The sequence below is a fragment of the Camelus dromedarius genome, chromosome 21, assembly GCF_036321535.1.
Source record: "Camelus dromedarius isolate mCamDro1 chromosome 21, mCamDro1.pat, whole genome shotgun sequence".
Classification (NCBI taxonomy): Eukaryota; Metazoa; Chordata; class Mammalia; order Artiodactyla; family Camelidae; genus Camelus; species Camelus dromedarius.
The window spans coordinates 20960912-20979078 of NC_087456.1; the positions used below are offsets into that span (position 1 = coordinate 20960912).

Here is an 18167-nt window from a genome sequence, read left to right on the forward strand (position 1 = left end):
TTAGGAGAAAAAACATTTAGCCTTGGAATTTATTTTTATATAAGAAATAAATCTAGCTTTTGTCCCAGATGCTTGACCATTTTTCCCCCAAGATTCTTTATTGAATGATTCAACCTTTTCCCACTAATTAGAAATACCACCTTACCACATATTTAATTCTTTTGTTTTTCTTTTGATTATAAGTGTTTTGTTTGTCAGCTCTTATTTTTGGTGTTTTTTTTAAATTGAAGTATAGTTGGTGTACAATATAGTGATTCACAATTTTTAAAGGTTATGTTATATTTATAGTTATTATAAAATATTGGCTATATTCCCCATGTTGTACAATATATTCTTAAAGCTACATATATTAATTCTTAAATATACTTATGTCTGTTTCTATATCAAGATACTCCCTTTAATTCAACATTTTACTTTGATAAATGAAAGTATAATGGAAATTAGAAGGCAGAGTTCAAATTTAGTATGGTTCAAGGCTTTCATAGTAAGCACTTAATAAGTTCTTCCCAAAGTAAAGGGGCTGCAGAGGAAATAGAGAGAAGGGGATGGTGAGACCCCCCACCAGCTAACACTGCTGTTTCCAAGGAGACTGTATGAGAATTTTTTTTTATCTTATAGCCAGAAAAGAAGCTCTTTTAACCAACCACAATGGTTAGACATAGGTGTAGATGAAATGGACCAACTGTGGTCACCCAAACACAAGGCGTCCTGGTAGAAGAATTCCGGGGAGCTGGATGAGGAGGATAGGGACTCTGGAGCACCACTAGGGCTGTTGAAATGAGTGTGGCTGTGTGTGGTCCTTCAGGCAAAGGCCAAGACGGAGCCAGCAGCAAGGCTGAGAAGACGCTGGGTGACTTTGCAGCGGAGTATGCCAAGTCCAACAGAAGCACATGCAAGGGCTGTATGGAGAAGATAGAAAAGGTGAGTACTTGGGACTTCATGTGTCTGACTTTCCAGATTTCTTGCATGGGTTGTCACTGAATATCTCAAAAGAAAAAAATATGTATAGGGGCTTTAGGTGGTGGCTCAATACTAGTGGTTCAGAATAAAGTGGAGATCTTAGTAGACACCGGAGAGGACAGTGACTTTTCTTCCAGGCTGGTCTGGTCCTGATTATTCACAGTCTAGCCCTCGTGTGTGTAGCTGCACCTGCCCTTAGACCTGGGAGAGTCTGGAAAACATTGACACAAGGGGTCTCTTCTGGACTCACAGTGGCTGTGGGGAAGCCATTGGTCTGTGTTTTATGGTAGGATTATGTTTAAGGAGTGGGTTGATATGAGCCTCCAGGCTTCTTCCACTTAATCAGGAATTTCATTAACCCCCCTTTCCTACCAGTTCCCGTCCCTGCGGAGTGACAGCTGGTGGGGTGGAACAGATGGCTCTCTGAGCAGCTGTGGGCAGGGGGGGAGGGTGGGCTTGTGCCCTTCCGCCTCATTACCCAGGATCCTCTGGTCTTAGGTAAACATTCTGATTGGTTAACTTAAGGCATTGGTAGAAGGTTTCTACCTTGGAATATTGTACAGGAAATTGAGCTGAGGCCGTGGGTGTTTAGAGAGGAAAACATGAGATTGCCAGGTCTTCTTTAGCTACCTCCAGCCACAAGAATTTGAGGCAAAAGTTAAGGTTTCAGAGAGAACACTGGAGGCTCTGTGCTGTTGGCTGTTGCTTGCCCTGAAATGCAGTAGTATCGGTGCCCCGTGTTTTGAGTTTTCCGATCTGAGGCTCACAGACATGAGACTCTCTATGAATGTCAGGCCTGGAGTTGTAAACCTGGCAGGATGGCAGGACTAGATTCCAGCTTACGGGCTTTTACTGCTTTTTAAGGGACCTTCATATGTGTAAAGAGACTGATGGGCCTGGGGAGGTTTCAGAAAATCCCTGCTAGAATTGGGGCCTGCAGTATAGCATCCCAGGTGTTTGAGGCCCCAGCTTTGTCCTAGTTCATCATATTAGGTGTTCCTGTGCCGGCATCAGGTCGGCAGAATATCCTCAGGGTAATGTTATCACTTCCTCACTTGCCCAGGCAGCTAGGTAGGTAGGTAGCTAGTTAGACTTGACCCCATTTAAAATGGGGTGCTGAGGCTGGAGGGAAACAGAATCTTCGGTGGCATAAAAAAACCAAACCTCCCAGCGGCCCTCCATTTGCCCTCGGCGTGGACCTGGGCACAGGGTGAGGGCTTACACCATCCTTCCTTGTCTCTCTTTGGTACCACATGTGGTTTCTTCTGCAGGGCCAGGTGCGCCTGTCCAAGAAGATGCTGGACCCAGAGAAGCCACAGCTGGGCATGATTGACCGCTGGTACCACCCGAACTGCTTTGTTCAGAACAGAGAGGAGCTGGGCTTCCGGCCTGAGTACAGTGCGAGCCAGTTCAAGGGCTTCAGCCTCCTCTCTGCAGAGGACAAAGAAGCCCTGAAGAAGCAGCTCCCGGGCATCAAGAGTGAAGGGTGGGTGGGCGGCCCTGGGAGGGTCCACAGGCCTCAGGGAGAGGCTTGACACAGGCCCAGAGTCCACACCACTCCTGTGTTCCCCTTGCTGTTCGTCAGAAAGCTGGGGGTGCAGACCTTGGAGGGACGGTGACTGCAGAGCTCAGCCCCACCCCTAGCCGAGGCAGCAGAGGACAGAGCAGGAGGGACCCTGGGAGGCCTGCAGTGCATGTTCCTGCAGCTCCTGGTGGTCTTTTCCCCGTTAGCATCTGATCTCCAGGGGCAGGCAGAAAGAGTGAGTCCCTCCTCACCACAACAGCCCTTCGGACATTTGGAGAGCACTCTTCTGCCCTGTCTGAGCATTCCCCTGGCCAGTGTCCACCACCACCGTTCCTCTGAGCCCTGCATGACCCACTTTCACGTCCCAGCGGCGTCCTCGTGTGTGGATGTGCTCCTGTGTATCAGTTCTCTGAGAATGATTCTGGGAGAATCTTGACCATTTTTAAATGCAACCAGGGTGGGCAGTTGATAAGAAGGGCCCTGGTTTAGAATTCAGAATGGTATGGGTTTTATTCGGTATTAACATTTAAATCTGTATTGTTGCTGCTTCCCTCTGCTGGTCCCCTGGCCCCAGTCTTGACTTGCTGGGTAATGAGCACACAGTGGGCGTGGCAGGGCTGTGGTGTGCTCCATGGACAGTGACTAGGCTGTGTTAGGATCAGGGTGACCCCACGTCTCCATCGTCCAGCAGCCTTCATGCATTATTTCGGTTCAAAACACACAAGTTTATGGCACAGCATATGTGGAATGTGTAAGAAAACTGGAAAGTCAGGATTTAAAAATCCTCAGGGCGCTTCGACACATGATGTAGGTGAGGAATGCATAAGCTCATGTTTATGCAGTAACAGCAGCAGTTGTTGAGCACTTGGCATGCTCTGCTGAGCGTTTTACATGGAATATTTCATTTAACCATCATCACGGTCCTGCAAGGTAGATGGTATTCTCTTCCCTGTTTTTTTGGATAAGGGAAAGTGTAGAGGTTTGATCTCAGGCTTGTGTGATGGCTGAAGTTGATTCCTTAGCACGGTAGAGGTCCTGCCCTGTTTTTTACTGATACTGAGGGCCTCAGTACCACCCTTAAGTCAGGGGTGATGCGCTGGACGTGGTCAGCAACGTTTGCTGACCCAGCTGAGGCAGGTTAGTGGTGCCTAGACTGTCGCTTCCTGTTTGTGCTTTAAATGTCAGTGCAGCCTCCCATGTCTCAGAACAGCCTCTTGGCCTCAGGAGCAGCCCTGTGTTTTAGCTCCAATGGCTCAGCGCCTGCACTTGTCCTTTGTGTTTCTGCAATCCCTGCCTTTCAGCTATGGTCTTACTTCTAGCATAGTCCCCGCCAGAATCTTCCAGGCCATCTTGTCTGTGCCAAGAGATACGTGGAGTTTTGACATCAGAAGGGCCTGAGCCCTGGATGCTGCGCTGGCTTGTTCCAAAGCTCCAGAGTGACTGCTGTCCCCCTCCTGGCAGCCAAATGTGTCCTGAAATGGATGAAGTCAGCTATAGACACTGCCTGGGCAGATGGCGAGCTCCTGAGAGCACTGAGTGCACGCGGTGTGAGCAGGGCCTGGCTGAGCTGCATTAAAATAGCATTAGGATGCTATGTCAATGCTGAGTCATGGGCTCTCAGCATTTTGATAGCTCTGTTTCTTCTTCTTATATTCTGTATCTTCCTCTTATATCCTGTATCTTTTTCAGAAAGAGAAAAGGTGACGAGGTGGATGGAACGGATGAAGTGGCCAAGAAGAAATCTAAAAAAGAAAAAGACAAGAATAGTAGGCTTGAAAAGGCCCTCAAGGTGAGTCCCAAGCTGGGTGTCTCCTCTTCCTCATCCTGGGAGGAAAGTTCGAAGGAGGTGTGTGTGTCCTGCTTACCAAGACCTTTAAAAATTCCCAAAATTGATAGCTTCTGTTAAATTGCCTGCTTTTCCCTGGATTTTCTTCTCTCCTCCCAAAGAAATGGTTCTTTTTCAAAAGCACCCACATTGGTGCCAGACCAGCAGCCAGGCTCAGGCAGGAGCTGCGCCACCTGCTCTATTCACCAGCCTCACGCTGGGATGGTCAGTTCATGCTTCGGCTACAGGATGCACCACTGTGCGTCCCAGACCTGTAAGGTCACTTGCACGTTGGAAACTGGATATTAAATTCAGGGATACCAAAGGTTCTTAGCACAGACAATGGCTTGAAGAGAGATTATTATTCCATACTTTTAAATGACAATCTCTGATTGAAAAAAAAAGAAATCGAAAGCATGCAGTAAAAGAAGACTGACTGCCCATTAGATCAGTGGTCACTACTGACCAGAGTGATTCATCACTGTGTTAGTTACATGTGTGTTGAAGCCAAATAAAAATTATGAAGCAGAAAATAGTGGGTGTTTCGGAAACTGAGGGAGCGCAGTCTCTGCCTGGGAACATGATTTCCATGAGCCCTCTGCTGGGCTCTCTTGGGTGAGCATTCTGTTTTTGCTGGTGGTATAAAAACTGGAAGCAACTTCTAGTCTGGTTCCAGTAGCTTGACAAGAATCACAAATGTGAGGCGGGGCTGTCCTTCAATAAAGAATGTCTGTTTTGTGCCAACTGGCTGCAGCGAGGCTCCGGTGCTCTTTGGCATTTGCCCTTCAGTGGGCTTGATGTTCTCCCCTGTCTCCAGTGTTGTCAGGGGTTAAAAAAACGTCAGAAAATTGAAACGCTCCACAGCTTCCTGGCCCTGTCGCATCTGTCTCTGCTTGCCTGGCCATGTAGGCGAAATCATTCTGCTGCTTTGATCTCACCTTGTGCCCTAAGACTTTTTCCTTGTGCTCTCTCCTCTTCGTTTCCAGTGGCCGAGCACGTGCTGCTCAGGGGTGGGTGTTATTGGAAGAGCCCTGACAGTGAGGCTGGGACAGGATGAGAATGTGTGTGATGCAGCTTTGTCAGTTAAAGCCCTCCTCGGTGCTGAGGGGGCCCATTTTTCATCTCCGTTTTGCAGAGGTGGGGTCTGAGGCTGAGATGTGAGAACCTTGCCCACTACTCTAAACAAGGAGGAGGCGCTCTCCTGCCCTGCCTCTAAGGTGGGGAGGCTACGGCCTTCCTGGGCAAGGCGGTCGTGAGGATAAGTGAGATGACATGAAAAGATTGCCATGAAGAGTAGGCACTAAGACTTAAAATTCCATTTTCAGGAGAGCTTAAATCTATTTCTGTGTGACACAGAGTGTAGCACAAGGAGAAGGTAGTCGGAGGTGTTTGGGGATTGTCCCTACTCGCCTTCCGATTGTTGAAGCGCCACCCCCTCTTCCCCTGGTGCTGGGCGTTGGGGCACAGAAACCTGGTGCTACGGCGCTTTTCTCTGTGTCCAGAGACTTGTTTCTGCAGGTGGATTCCAGGGTCCCGGTGCCTGGGCTGCAGCCTTCCCACCCCCTGCAGGGCTTCCCCCAGCACCCTCTCAGGGCCGACCCTGACCGCACGGGCGTGTATGGGGCGCAGTCCCAGTGTTGCGGCGGCTTTGGGGGCAGCTCAGCCAAGGGATAGGCTATGATTGGAGTCTAGGCAAGACGGGGATGGAATCTCCCTCCAGTTGGGTTTTTCTTTGGAAAAAAGTTGGTCTCTCAGCTGCAGGGTCTCTGTACAGGCCCAGAACGAGCTGATCTGGAACATCAAGGATGAACTGAAGAAAGCATGTTCGACGAATGACCTGAAAGAGCTGCTCATCTTCAACAAGCAGCAAGTGCCGTCCGGGGAGTCGGCGGTGAGCTGCCTTTGTGTTACGGGAGCCGCGAGCCGGGCGCCCAGGCGGTGTGCGGTGACTGCCCCGGTGGAGTGTGGGAGGCCCTCCGGTTGAACACCTGCTGGTATTAATTGGGAGTGAAACTCCATGGTCGTGTTGCATGGTCATCGCCATCGAGGTCTCCATTTCTGGGGGCAGGAAGGGGCAGGCGCTCAAGGACTCAGATGGCTGTGCCCCTGCCTCATGTGTTCATGCCACACACTTTGGCCCAAGAAGCTCTCTCTGCTGCCTTCTTCCCATACTCCCCGAGGGCCACCAGGTCTGTTTCCCCCTCATGCCCTGCCCTGGTGCCACTCTCGGAGGGGAGGTGGACACTGTTCCTTGTGCAGAAACAGTGGATGCTCTGGGCTCTCCCTTTATTTATAAGTCACTGAGCGAAGGAGATGCTGCAGGAACACTTCATGTGTGGAAATAAGGTCTCTTAAAGACAAAAATCCAAGCTCCACCTGTGACCACCTCCCCAAGGAATGTTAAGGAGCTTCAGGGCAGGACCTCCCTTCTTTTTTAGTGAGTGAGGTCCACGTAGATTCTTCATCCCACATTGGTAAATGTCCTCTCCTGGAGCCCCTTCTTTCCTCTCTGACGTGCTTCTTTACTGGCTTCAGATCTTGGACCGAGTGGCTGATGGCATGGTGTTCGGTGCCCTCCTTCCCTGTGAGGAATGCTCAGGCCAGCTGGTCTTCAAGAGCGATGCCTATTACTGTACTGGGGACGTCACTGCCTGGACCAAGTGCATGGTCAAGACCCAGATGCCCAAGCGGAAGGACTGGGTGACCCCAAAGGTAAGTGGGGAGGACCCTAGTATCTATACAGAAAAACCTGGTCCCACCTGGGCTTGTCTACACTTCAGGTCACCACGACTGCAGAGCAGAGTTTCTCAGACCTCTTTACATCAGGGCCATCCTCACGATCAGGATATAAAATCATATTATTGGTTCTGTACATTTGCAAACTACACAAATGTAGAACCAAAGCACTTCTAACTGGAGCACAGGTTTGTCCAATTGGTTTGAAATCCTCTTGCTTGCAAAGAACCTGGATTATTTTTATTTCTGTTTATAAGTGCCTACCCTCTGCCAGACACTGTTCTAGCACAAGGGACACAGTGGTAAACAAATGGTAATTCCTGCCTTTATGATAGAGTTTTTCTCAAGGACATTTCCTTGCCTTGGTGCTGGGGGGGAGTTGGGTCCAGAGTCTACATATCTCCAGTCGATGTCTCTTTGTTGAATTCTCAGAATGCAAAACACCTCACTTGGGGAACCTTGTTTGGCGTCGTGCTGGTGGGGAGCCAGCAGTGTCTTTAGGGGCTGGCTACTGGAAGGACTCCCCCGGGCCCTCAGACTTGGTGCAAGCTGGCGCCCCACCACCTGGGGCTGTCGTGGCTCTGTGGTTCATGGGGATTCGGGATTTGATGTCCGTCAGGTTCATTCACTGCCTGAGCTTTCTCCTGGGGGATTGAGCATTTGGACCAGTGATACACAGTGAGCACTCCATAGTTGTGGCTTGATTATCCCATGTTTTTGGCACCATCATCTCGACGTCTAGAGCTGAGCTCCATTTCCCACTGGCCCTCTCTTGCTCCTTCCTTTCTCCTCTGTTCACAACCATAATTACTCTAACTTTTCTCTACACTTCCACTTGCGTGAGCGCTTAAAACAAATCTGACCTCGTCACTTCCCCGACCCTTAAAATCTTAACAGTGATTCCCCATTTCCAGTGGAAATATTTTCCCAGTTTTTCTGTGAGTGTCAGTATTACACTCATTTGTGGTATTTGTATCCCTTTTAATACCTTAGGTTGGGGGGAAAAGCTTGTAATATGAACTATTTTGTATTTTATACATCAGTTGCACAGTGTCTGTGTATACTTTTAAAAGGTTATTTTAAAAGAGTACGTGCATATGCAAGACATTTTGTCAGGTCGAGGGGGCTTGCTGCCCATGCAGATTCACAGATTTACAGACCACATGTAGGGGCTCTGCTGCCCCCGGGGGCTTGGACTACGGAATCAAGGTCAGCTCCTTAGCTTAAACCCCCTCCCCCAAGGCCTTCCATGACCTGGCTCTGTCAGCTTCCTGCAGCCCCGCTTTCTGCACCTTTTTTCTCCTAGCATACCACTCACACCACGCCGACACACACATGAGCACGCACACACACTCCCTCTCCCCACCTCAGCCCCCTCTGTCTCTGTAATTCATTACACGCTCAGTTCTGGGCAGCTAACTACTAGGGACCCCAGCATACCATGACAGCAGTCAGATACCTTTCCTGAGACAGCCCCCTGCTTTTTCAGCTCCCAGCTGACTTAGCAGGTCGCTGCCTCCAAGGAGCACTTCCAGTGTTCCCAGTGTTACCTCCCTGCATCACTTAAGCACACCTCTGGTTTAGAAGCCAGCTCCTATATGGAGGTTTACTTTCGTATATCTGACTCTTACTCGAGGCTGAGCTCCTTCCTCAAGGGCAGAAACTTCTAACCTCTCTGGGATGTGTGGCACATGTTCAGTGCGCAGCATATGTTTTACCCAGTGGGCAGTCATTGATCATGGATCTAGCAGGGAAGGGCTGTTTCTGGATGGGATGAAGACTTAGAAGGGCAGGGACTGTGGTCTCCCTGAGCCTCATATATGTGATGTTTATTGAGTGACCACTTGGAGCACAGCCCACTGTGAATCACCTGGGGTGCAGGTGGACTGTACTGATGGCAGATTCGGTGTTGGATCCAGACAGTTGTTGAGCTCCCTGAATCCAAAGGCCCTTCTTCTGGGAAGGGAAGGGAATTACCCTGATTTCCTTCTGGTTAATAATCTCTCTCAGTGTGTGTAGTCTTGGGCAGGGCTTGCCATCATGGGATGAGCGTGTTGACCCTTGAGGGGAACAGCGTGAGAATGAGACCTGGGAGGTTGTAATCACATTCCCCGCAGTGGTTCCCTGACCGCCATCAGCTGGTGTGTGTGTGTAAAGCCTCATATCTTCCTATTTTATGTTATTCTTTATTATAAGAAGAAAAAAAGAGATTCTTTAATTCTTTGCTCTATCAAGTGGTTATTTCAAGGGAGAACTGGTTTCTTAACTAAAACTTAAACTCCTCAGGAATTCCGAGAGATCTCTTGCTTCAAGAAACTGAAGATCAAAAGGCAGGACCGTATATTCCCCCCAGAGACCAGCGCCCCATTGGCAGCGGCACCCCCGCCCTCTGCAGCCTCAGTGCCTGCTACAGTGAACTCTGCTCCACCAGGTAGGGCTCCAGGGCTGACCTCAGGTAGGAGGGCTGGGCCCCCATCTTAGGAGGAAGGAAGTATCCATCTGAGTTCTTTTTTGGCTGATCCTGTGGGGAAGCCCTGCCCCTGTTCTCCCCATCCCACCCCCAGCAGGATTAGGAAGGCTGGGGAAGGGGGCTTCCAAATAAGGCCAGGTAGACAGCTTCCCTGCACAGGCATCGAAGTATCCTGTCTGCTTCTGCACTACAGAGCCGCATTCCGGGTCTCACCTTTGGATTTCTGTGAAGCCCTGCTCCCAACAGTCATCCGAGCCTGATGTGATGCTGGGTCTCGATCTCATACAGATACATATTGTGATCAGTGTCAGGAGAAATACTCCACACTAGCAAAGACAGTGAGATCAGTTTGTGCTTTTCTGGTAGAAGAGACCCAGTCTTTGTACTCAGGGACACGTGGTGCTGTCTAACAGTTATGGCCACAATGTGATGGGTGGAGGACGAGGATTCCTCCGTGAACACGAGCCCTTCAGTGACCTCCTTCCATCCCCTGGGGAGGAGGCATGTGGCTGGTCATCCTGAGTCTACCCTGCTGCATGCAGCCTGGGTCCAAGAGCACATGTGGTGGGCCAGGCGGGGTTGGGGTCGAGGCCCTGCCTGGAGGATCCCTCCTGCTTCCCCCTCCCTGCATTTCACAACTAAGTGATTCTGTTACTTGCAGAGACCTCGGCCAGCTCTCAGGTAGACCCTCTGGGTGTCCCTGGTTGTTTGCTCTCACAGGGACCACTTACAGGACGTCTCCCCACAGTGTCTCTTCTCTGTAAATGTGGAGCCAGCTCTGTACATTCCCATTTGTAACAAACAGGAGGCACATCCCTGTCCTGGGTCTTTCTGGCCTGGGATCATTGCTAGACACCTAAAACATCACGGTTCTCTTTGCTTGAATCGGTTGTCCCACCTCAGTGTGGTCTTGCTGACCAGAGCTTCCAGTGACTGTCGTGGACAAGCCTGATTTTTGAAATGGGGTTAATTAATAAAGTACTGCGTAAGAATTGTAGTTTATTTTTAGACATGGGTGGGAAAAGAATAATGGAAGAAGTTGGGAGTTCACATGACCTACCCCCTGGCTTCCCACCCACTGCCCAGCATCCTGGTCCTTGAGCACCAAACACAGCCTCCCTAGTCTGCCTGTGGGGCAGACCGGGAGCCCCACCCCGACCCCGGTGTGGTCCCATCTGTGCTGAGAGTTGGGTGCGGGCAGTATGCTTTCCTGTCCTCAGCTTTCCCACTACCCTAGCCCTTTTCTTCTATTTACATAGACTTCTCTCTAAGGAGAGCTCCTTCTCCCTTATCACAGAGGCTGCTGAGGCAGTTTGGGGGCCTCGTGGCCGGGGTCTTGGCTTTCCCTGGGATCTTGCTGCCCAGTTTCCTGCTCCTCCTCCCTGGGCAGCAGCCCTGCCTAATGAGTCTGTTCTCCCTCCCAGACAAGCCGTTAGCCAACATGAAGATCCTGACTCTTGGGAAACTCTCCCGGAATAAGGATGAAGTGAAGGCCATGATCGAGAAACTCGGGGGGAAGTTGACAGGGACAGCCAACAAGGCCTCCCTGTGCGTCAGTACCAAAAGTGAGTTTAATCTACCTGTGAACCACAGGGGGCGCTGTCTGCCTGTCATGGTTGTGTTGAGTGAATGAGGGACGTGCCCAGCATGGTGTCTGGCACACAGAGGGCCCCACATGCGTCTCTCATCATCTCCGGCACCATTCTGGTTCTCTCTGGAGGAAAGTCGGTATTGCTGCTCCCTGTTGTGGTCTCCATTCATGTGTCTAAAACTCCCGACTAGAGATGAGCACACAGTTCTCATCGCCTAGTGCTGTCCCACAAAGTGCTGGTAGGTTCACCACCAAAACAACAGTTCACAGCTTAGGTACATTTGGAAATTGCAGCAGTGAGCAAAAGTGAACAGGTTTCTTTGCAGGCTTACTGTGAAAAGAGACCACTAAGTCTCCAAGCCCATAAAACTGTATCCCACTCATCCTCTATGGATCTGAATTCCAGGTCCTTTTTCTGTGGAATGCCTGGTAACATCTCCTGTAGAAGAGTTTGAGGCCCTCACTCATCACACCTTAGAAAAAGGGGGATGTGGCTGGTGAGAGACCATTGTTGAAATGAACAAGGTCCCTGAGCACTAGAGTTTGGAGGAAAGGAGAGCTGTGGGTGATGAGGGTTGGGACGTACCAGTAAATAACAACTCTATAGTGATTTCACATTTAAAACTTGTTTCCTTCCGATTTGAACAGAGGAGGTGGACAAGATGAATAAAAAGATGGAGGAAGTAAAAGAGGCCAACATCCGCGTGGTGTCTGAGGATTTCCTCCAGGATGTCTCTGCCTCCACCAAGAGCCTTCAGGAGTTGCTCTCAACCCACATCTTATCCCCCTGGGGGGCCGAGGTGAAGGCTGAGCCAGTTGAAGCAGTGGCCCCAAGAGGGAAGTCAGGGGCTGGGCTCTCCAAGAAGAGCAAGGGCCCCGTCAAGGAGGAAGGTGAGGTCTGGAGCTTGCCCCCTGCAGTGGCCTTGTCCTGCCATGGGGCATGGACCTGTCCCCAGCCAGCCAGGTCCACCTGTGCAGAGCCTCTCCCTCTGCCCTGAAGGTCTGTTAAATGCTGCCCACACCAATGTTCTCAATTCATGTTCCCTGGGCACCAAGTGGCAGGGGATTCAGGGTGGTGGGAGGCAGCACACAGAGGCCACATTGGCATGTGATACAGGTGATGATGACCCGCCTGCCCTGCCTTTCCCCTTACTTTTTTTTTTTCCCCCCAAATGGAGGTACTGGGGATTGAACCCAGGACCTTGTGCACACTAAGCATGCACTCTACCACTGAGCTGTACCTTCCCCTCACTTTTTTTTTTTTCCTTTTCTCTCTTTTTTGTTTTTTTGGTTTGTTTTTGCTTTTTCGAAGTATAGTTGATTTATAGTGTGTTAATTTCTGGTGTACAGCATAGTGTTTCAGTTATACATATGTATATATAAATATATGTATTTCTTTTCATAGTCTTTTTCATTATAGACCATTATAAGGTATTGAATATAGTTCCCTGTGCTACACATAAGACTTTGTTGTTTATTTTATATATAGTAGTTAACCTTTACTTTTTAATTTATTTTTAATTTAATGTTTACATTTCTCTGTCCACTTCCAAGGTCCCAACAAATCTGAAAAGAGAATGAAATTAACTCTTAAAGGAGGAGCAGCTGTCGACCCTGATTCTGGTAAGGAAACGAGAGTGAGCGGAGTGGGCCGTGCCCCGCCCTCCTGCCTCACGGCTCCCCAGCCCTGGGAGCACATGCGCCTTATGGGGAAGCTCCTGTAAGTGGTGCTGATGTATCTGAGCAGGTGTGGGCCCTGAGCCTGCAGACTCCCTTCTCCCTGTGGGGGCAGACTCGCAGGAGCTCTGTCTGTGACAGGTCTGGAACACTCTGCGCACGTCCTGGAGAAAGGCGGAAAGGTCTTCAGCGCCACCCTCGGCCTGGTGGACATTGTTAAGGGAACCAACTCCTATTACAAGCTGCAGCTCCTGGAGGACGACAAGGAGAGCAGGTGTGTCCCGGAGGGGGTGGTGTCCAGAGTTGCTGTGCTCTTGAAAGTGTGGGCCCTTCAGTGCTGGTCTATCAGCCCCATGAAACCAAAGTCCCCCCAGACAGCCTGGCTGTCCTTTCTCATTAGTACTACCTCGCACTCCCCAGTTACTCAAGGCATTTGGTTTGCCTCATTTTTAATTTTTATTTTTTAACATGGTGGAGCCAGGTAAGAACTGGTTCTAGGGTGCTGAGAGTCTGGACTGGCTTGACCATCCACACCTTTCCAGTCAGGATGGTCCTCTGCTGAGCTGATGATCCCTCATTACAGCAGTGTGGAACGGGAGCTTTGTGTTGGTGGAAAGGTGTGTGGAAGGAACTGTTGTTAAATCCTAATGGTGGGGAGCGGGGGAAACACTTCCATATATTAAACTGGACTTTTCTTTTTAGCAAATGAAAACAGTATACCCATTGGAACTCCAGGAGATCCGAAAAGCTTTACTGGTTGGAAGACAAGCCCCCATGGTGGTGGCAGCCTTGGGGGAGTAAAGTCAGTGACTGGTGACTCTTGATTGGCCTCGGGTTGCAGGCACTGGCAGCCTCAGGTCTTCCCGCCTCTTCAGCTTTCATTAAACCTTTCATTTTAAAATGAAGTGATCCTGAAAGAGTACAAAGTGTCTGTGGCTACTTAAAATCTCTGAAATAAAGCTCTTATGTCATTAAGTTTATTACCTATTCTTGTCCAAGATTTGAAGGTCAAAATACGGTTTCTTGCTTGGAAAACGTACCTTCCAAAAGCTAGATGTGCGTTGTAGTGCAGGAAAAGGAATGGGGTTCTTGTAGAAATATGCTGAGTACTGTAGTTTGTTAAACAGCGGGCAATGGGAACAGAATTGTCCATCACCAACAAAAAAGAAATTCTAATGGTGATTTCGAACATGTTTGTTTTTCTCGTGGCCTAGATTTATTGGTTTTTAGAGAGAAAGAGTAATGTGGGCTGTTGAAGTCAGAAACTTTTCAGGATAGGTCAGTGTGGTGTCCTCCATACATTTCCAGGGGGAAAAAAACCCCAGCAGAAAATGAATTTATACACTGCTGGGCGGTAGACCAGAAAACCATTAGAAGCCCCAAATTTTCATTGAAATCTCTGATTTTATCTTTAAAATGCATACAGATCTTTCTGGGTTTCTGATATATCTGTATTTATTTAAAATTTAACTTGTGCATTACTTCCTCTAAGAAAAGTTAACTTGCTCAAAGGCCAGGCAGCACAGTCCCTGGGGTACCCGGAACACGGGCCCTAGATTGAGACGGAAACTGGGGGTGATAGCCTGGATCTGTAGGTGGCTAACCCTGCAGGCCACCGGCCCACCCCCTCCCGTCTCATCACTTCTCAGCCTCTGATCTGAGCCAAACGTTCTTCTTTTTAGTACATGTCATTAATGGTCACATCGCCCTGAACACATGACTTCCAAATGATAGTTGCTGTGTTCCTTTGCGGTGAAGAATTGGATGTTTTTTATGTAAAGGTCTGTAGGCACTGGGATTTATTCCTCAAGTTTTCCTGGCAGATCCAAGGTTAACCTGTTGTTTGGTACTTTTTATAACTCATTTGCCAATATGATTTGGAAGGTCTTTTTTAAATTACTTTAAACTTATGACCCTCAGTTTAATAAAAAGTAAAATAGGGTCCTTTATTGTAATACCAACTTCTTTTGTTCCTCTGCGTCAGTCACCATCATTTTGGGGTGTTTGCAGTTCTTTCTCACCCAAGTGGAATGGCAGGAAGGAAAACTCATCCTGAAATGTGACCGCCTGACCCACAGCTTTGCATCAACTGATGCTCTTCCTCTCCCACCACAGGTATTGGATATTCAGGTCCTGGGGCCGAGTGGGCACAGTGATTGGTAGTAACAAGCTGGAGCAGATGCCATCCAAGGAAGATGCCATTGAGAATTTTATGAAATTGTATGAAGAGAAAACCGGGAATGCCTGGCACTCCAAAAACTTCACAAAGTATCCCAAAAAGTTCTACCCTCTGGAGATTGACTATGGTCAGGTAATCACTTAATGCTCTTACACTGTCTAGTTCTAGTAAAAGGAAGGGATCCTCTATTCTTTTAAAAACATGCTGTGGATCAGATGGCTCCATTGGTGAATTACCAAACGTTTAAAGAATTAATACTGGTTGTTCATAAACTCTTCCAAAACAGAGGAAGGAACACTTTCCAACTCATTAGATAAGGCCAGTATTACCCTGATACAAAAAACAAAGACATCACAAGGAAAATACAGACCAATATCCCTATGACTGTAGCTGCAAAGGCCTCAGCAAAATACTAACCTGAATCAAGCAGCATGTGAGGATTTAAACACCATGATGGAGTGGGTTTTATCCCAGGAATGCAAGGTTGGTTCAACATGCAAAAATCAAATCAGTATAATGTAACATGAATAGAAGACAGAAGCTACACAGTTGTCCCAATAACAGAGGGAAAGCATTTAATAAAATCCACTACCTTTTCATGAATAAAATTTAACTATGAAGTATGAGGTGGAACTTAGATGAGAACAGTGATTAGCATTTTTAAGACTGTCGAGGAGGCACAGTCTTTCAAGTTGTTCCCTAAACATAGCAGGGAGTAATTCATAGATTCCAGGTGAGGTTTCTTACCCGAAACTGCATTTCATCATAGGTCATGCAACTTGCTTTCTCATCAAGGTAGAATTACAGTGACTCAACATGCTCCACTAGGTCACAGTTTATATTACCAGACAGCCTTCCATTGTCTCTCGGCTAATATTTTTGTGGCCATTTGTTTTGACAAAATGCTTACCTTGTTTTTACAGGAAAACCTGCTTTTATAATGGGTGGGAGGGGTGCACATTTATTCTGCAGAAAGAGACTTGTAGGTGGTACAGATTTTAATTCCAAGTCTTTGAGGCCTAGCACATCTCAGAGGGGGAACTCTAGTTTATGGAAAGTGTCATGAGCTGTACCATTAAAAATAGAAATTAAGTCTTATGTAATGTTGAGATCAAGAACTTGGACTTTAAGTTCACACAGACTTGTCTAACTCAGCGCTGTCCCCTACTGAGTTTATTTTTCCCATTTCAAAAGTATGTACAGTTGACCCTTGAATGACACACGTTTGAACTACGTGGGTTCACATACATGTGGATTTTTTTGCAGTAGTAAATACTGCAGTGCTATGATCTGTGGGTGTCGTACTGAGGATAGGGAGAAAGCACATATACAGAGGGGCCAACTGTCAGATATACAATGGCACAAAAAATTAAAATCACCCAGAGTTAACTGCAGTTAAAATCATGGTGTATGTCTTTATAGTCTACAGGCACTTTCCCCCCATAACACTGGAGTCTCTCCTTACATACTGTTTTGCCACCACCTGCTTTCTGCCTTAATGTACCGGGAGCATTTCCCCATGCCTTCTAGAGCAGTGCTGTCCAGCAGAAATACGAAGCCGCCTATGCAACTGTAAATATTTCAGTAGCTACATTTTTTTTTCTAGTAGCTGCATTTTAAAGGGCAAAACGAAACAGTGAAATTCGTACTAGTTATTAAACTAGTTATTTAACTAGTTATTAACCAGTATGTCCAAAGTATCATTTTGGTATATTGGTATCACTGAGATTTTTTTTTTTTCCTAAATAAATCTTTGAAAACTGGTATATTTTTTAGCTCTTACAATACATCTCAATTCAGACTGGCCACATGTTAAAACCAGTGGCTGCTGTATTAAACTGCACTGATCGAGAGCATCATTCCTTAGGTCTGTAAAGAATTCCATCTTGTGGATGGCTGTAATTTGTAATTTCCAAATAACACCCTGCATCCTCCAATTAGGCATTTAGATTGTTCCCAGGTACTTGCTATAATGATGCTGATACACATGTAAGTATCTGTGTGCCTTTGTGATTCTTACCATTAGAGATCGAGCTGCCAGATCACAGAGTATATGCATTTAAATAAGGCTTTTTAATAGTTTACCTTCAAGTGAAGTTATAACCAGAGGGTAAGAATGTGTTAAGACTTGTTTCAGCGTTAAGAGTAGATCCTCTGTGATGTTGACAGCAGTAGCCATGAGCACTAGCAGCAGACAGCTTCGTTAAGCCAAGCAGATTCCAGGATCAAAGCCCAGTGCCATTAGCTTCACTCAAAATAAATACCAAACACTGTTAGTTGCTAGGGACACTGATGGACAGAGCACAGTCCCTGCTCTTGTGTGTTCAAAAGTGAGAAGAGTTGAGGCATTTTCAACACAGCATGGTCTTGGCTCACCCTGGATTCTCCAGATGGCAGGGGTAGAGTCCTGCGCTATTAGTATATTAGAAAGAACAACTCCAGAGAGCAGGGGTGAGGCGCAGGGAGGGGAGGATGAGTTGGTGCTAGGATGTATTTTAGCATTGTCAAGCTGCCTGGCCGGAAGCCTGACTGACTGCTTGATCCTTTGGGACTATAGGGAAGGCTGTATGAACACAGTCTTACAACTGGCCCTGGGGTGAGGCAGTGTATGGAGGAGGGCAGAATTTGTCCATCCGTCCAGTGTTCCTGGGTCCAAGGTTCACTCAGCTGCCCAGTGCTGCCAGTTTGGGGTGTGAGTAGGGCACTGAGCAGGTTTCCAGGCACAGGGCACCAGCAACCCCAGGGTAGGAAGTGATGAGAGGAGGAGGAGGTGAGGGTATGAGGGGAGTGTAAGTGCCTGCAGGGCAGCCTGTGCAGAGCTGGATTCTACAGTGGCAGCTGGAATAAGAATCTGGAGCAGCCAAGGGGACTTGGGGTTGCACCGGAAGTATCTGATCCAGTTCACACTCACACGTGCTTCCCCAACAAAACACTCAGCCTTTTCTTGCTGGTGGCACTCCATCCTGTGTCCTTTCCCTGCATCCCAACCCCCAAACACCACCCCCACTTTACTTGGGTTGTTTAACTGGGTCTCTTCCGGGTTTTCTTTTTCCCTGAAGGATGAAGAGGCGGTGAAGAAGCTAACAGTAAACCCTGGCACCAAGTCCAAGCTCCCCAAGCCAGTGCAGGACCTCATTAAGATGATCTTTGATGTGGAAAGCATGAAGAAAGCCATGGTGGAGTACGAGGTTGCTGCACTTTTGT

At 48.0% G+C, this 18167-nt stretch overlaps 1 protein-coding gene across 1 annotated transcript in view; it reads left to right on the top strand.

Moving 5' to 3' along the window:
* Nucleotides 1-18167, top strand: part of PARP1 (poly(ADP-ribose) polymerase 1) — a 40828-nt gene that overhangs the window by 10927 nt on the left and 11734 nt on the right. The window contains exons 3-14 of the mRNA XM_031438461.2: nucleotides 806-921; nucleotides 2232-2446; nucleotides 4175-4274; nucleotides 6085-6201; nucleotides 6846-7022; nucleotides 9333-9477; nucleotides 10941-11081; nucleotides 11756-11998; nucleotides 12662-12730; nucleotides 12926-13058; nucleotides 14900-15095; nucleotides 18023-18151. Of these exons, the coding sequence (XP_031294321.1) occupies nucleotides 806-921; nucleotides 2232-2446; nucleotides 4175-4274; nucleotides 6085-6201; nucleotides 6846-7022; nucleotides 9333-9477; nucleotides 10941-11081; nucleotides 11756-11998; nucleotides 12662-12730; nucleotides 12926-13058; nucleotides 14900-15095; nucleotides 18023-18151 (1781 nt within the window). The remainder of the gene's footprint in view (nucleotides 1-805; nucleotides 922-2231; nucleotides 2447-4174; nucleotides 4275-6084; nucleotides 6202-6845; nucleotides 7023-9332; nucleotides 9478-10940; nucleotides 11082-11755; nucleotides 11999-12661; nucleotides 12731-12925; nucleotides 13059-14899; nucleotides 15096-18022; nucleotides 18152-18167) is intronic.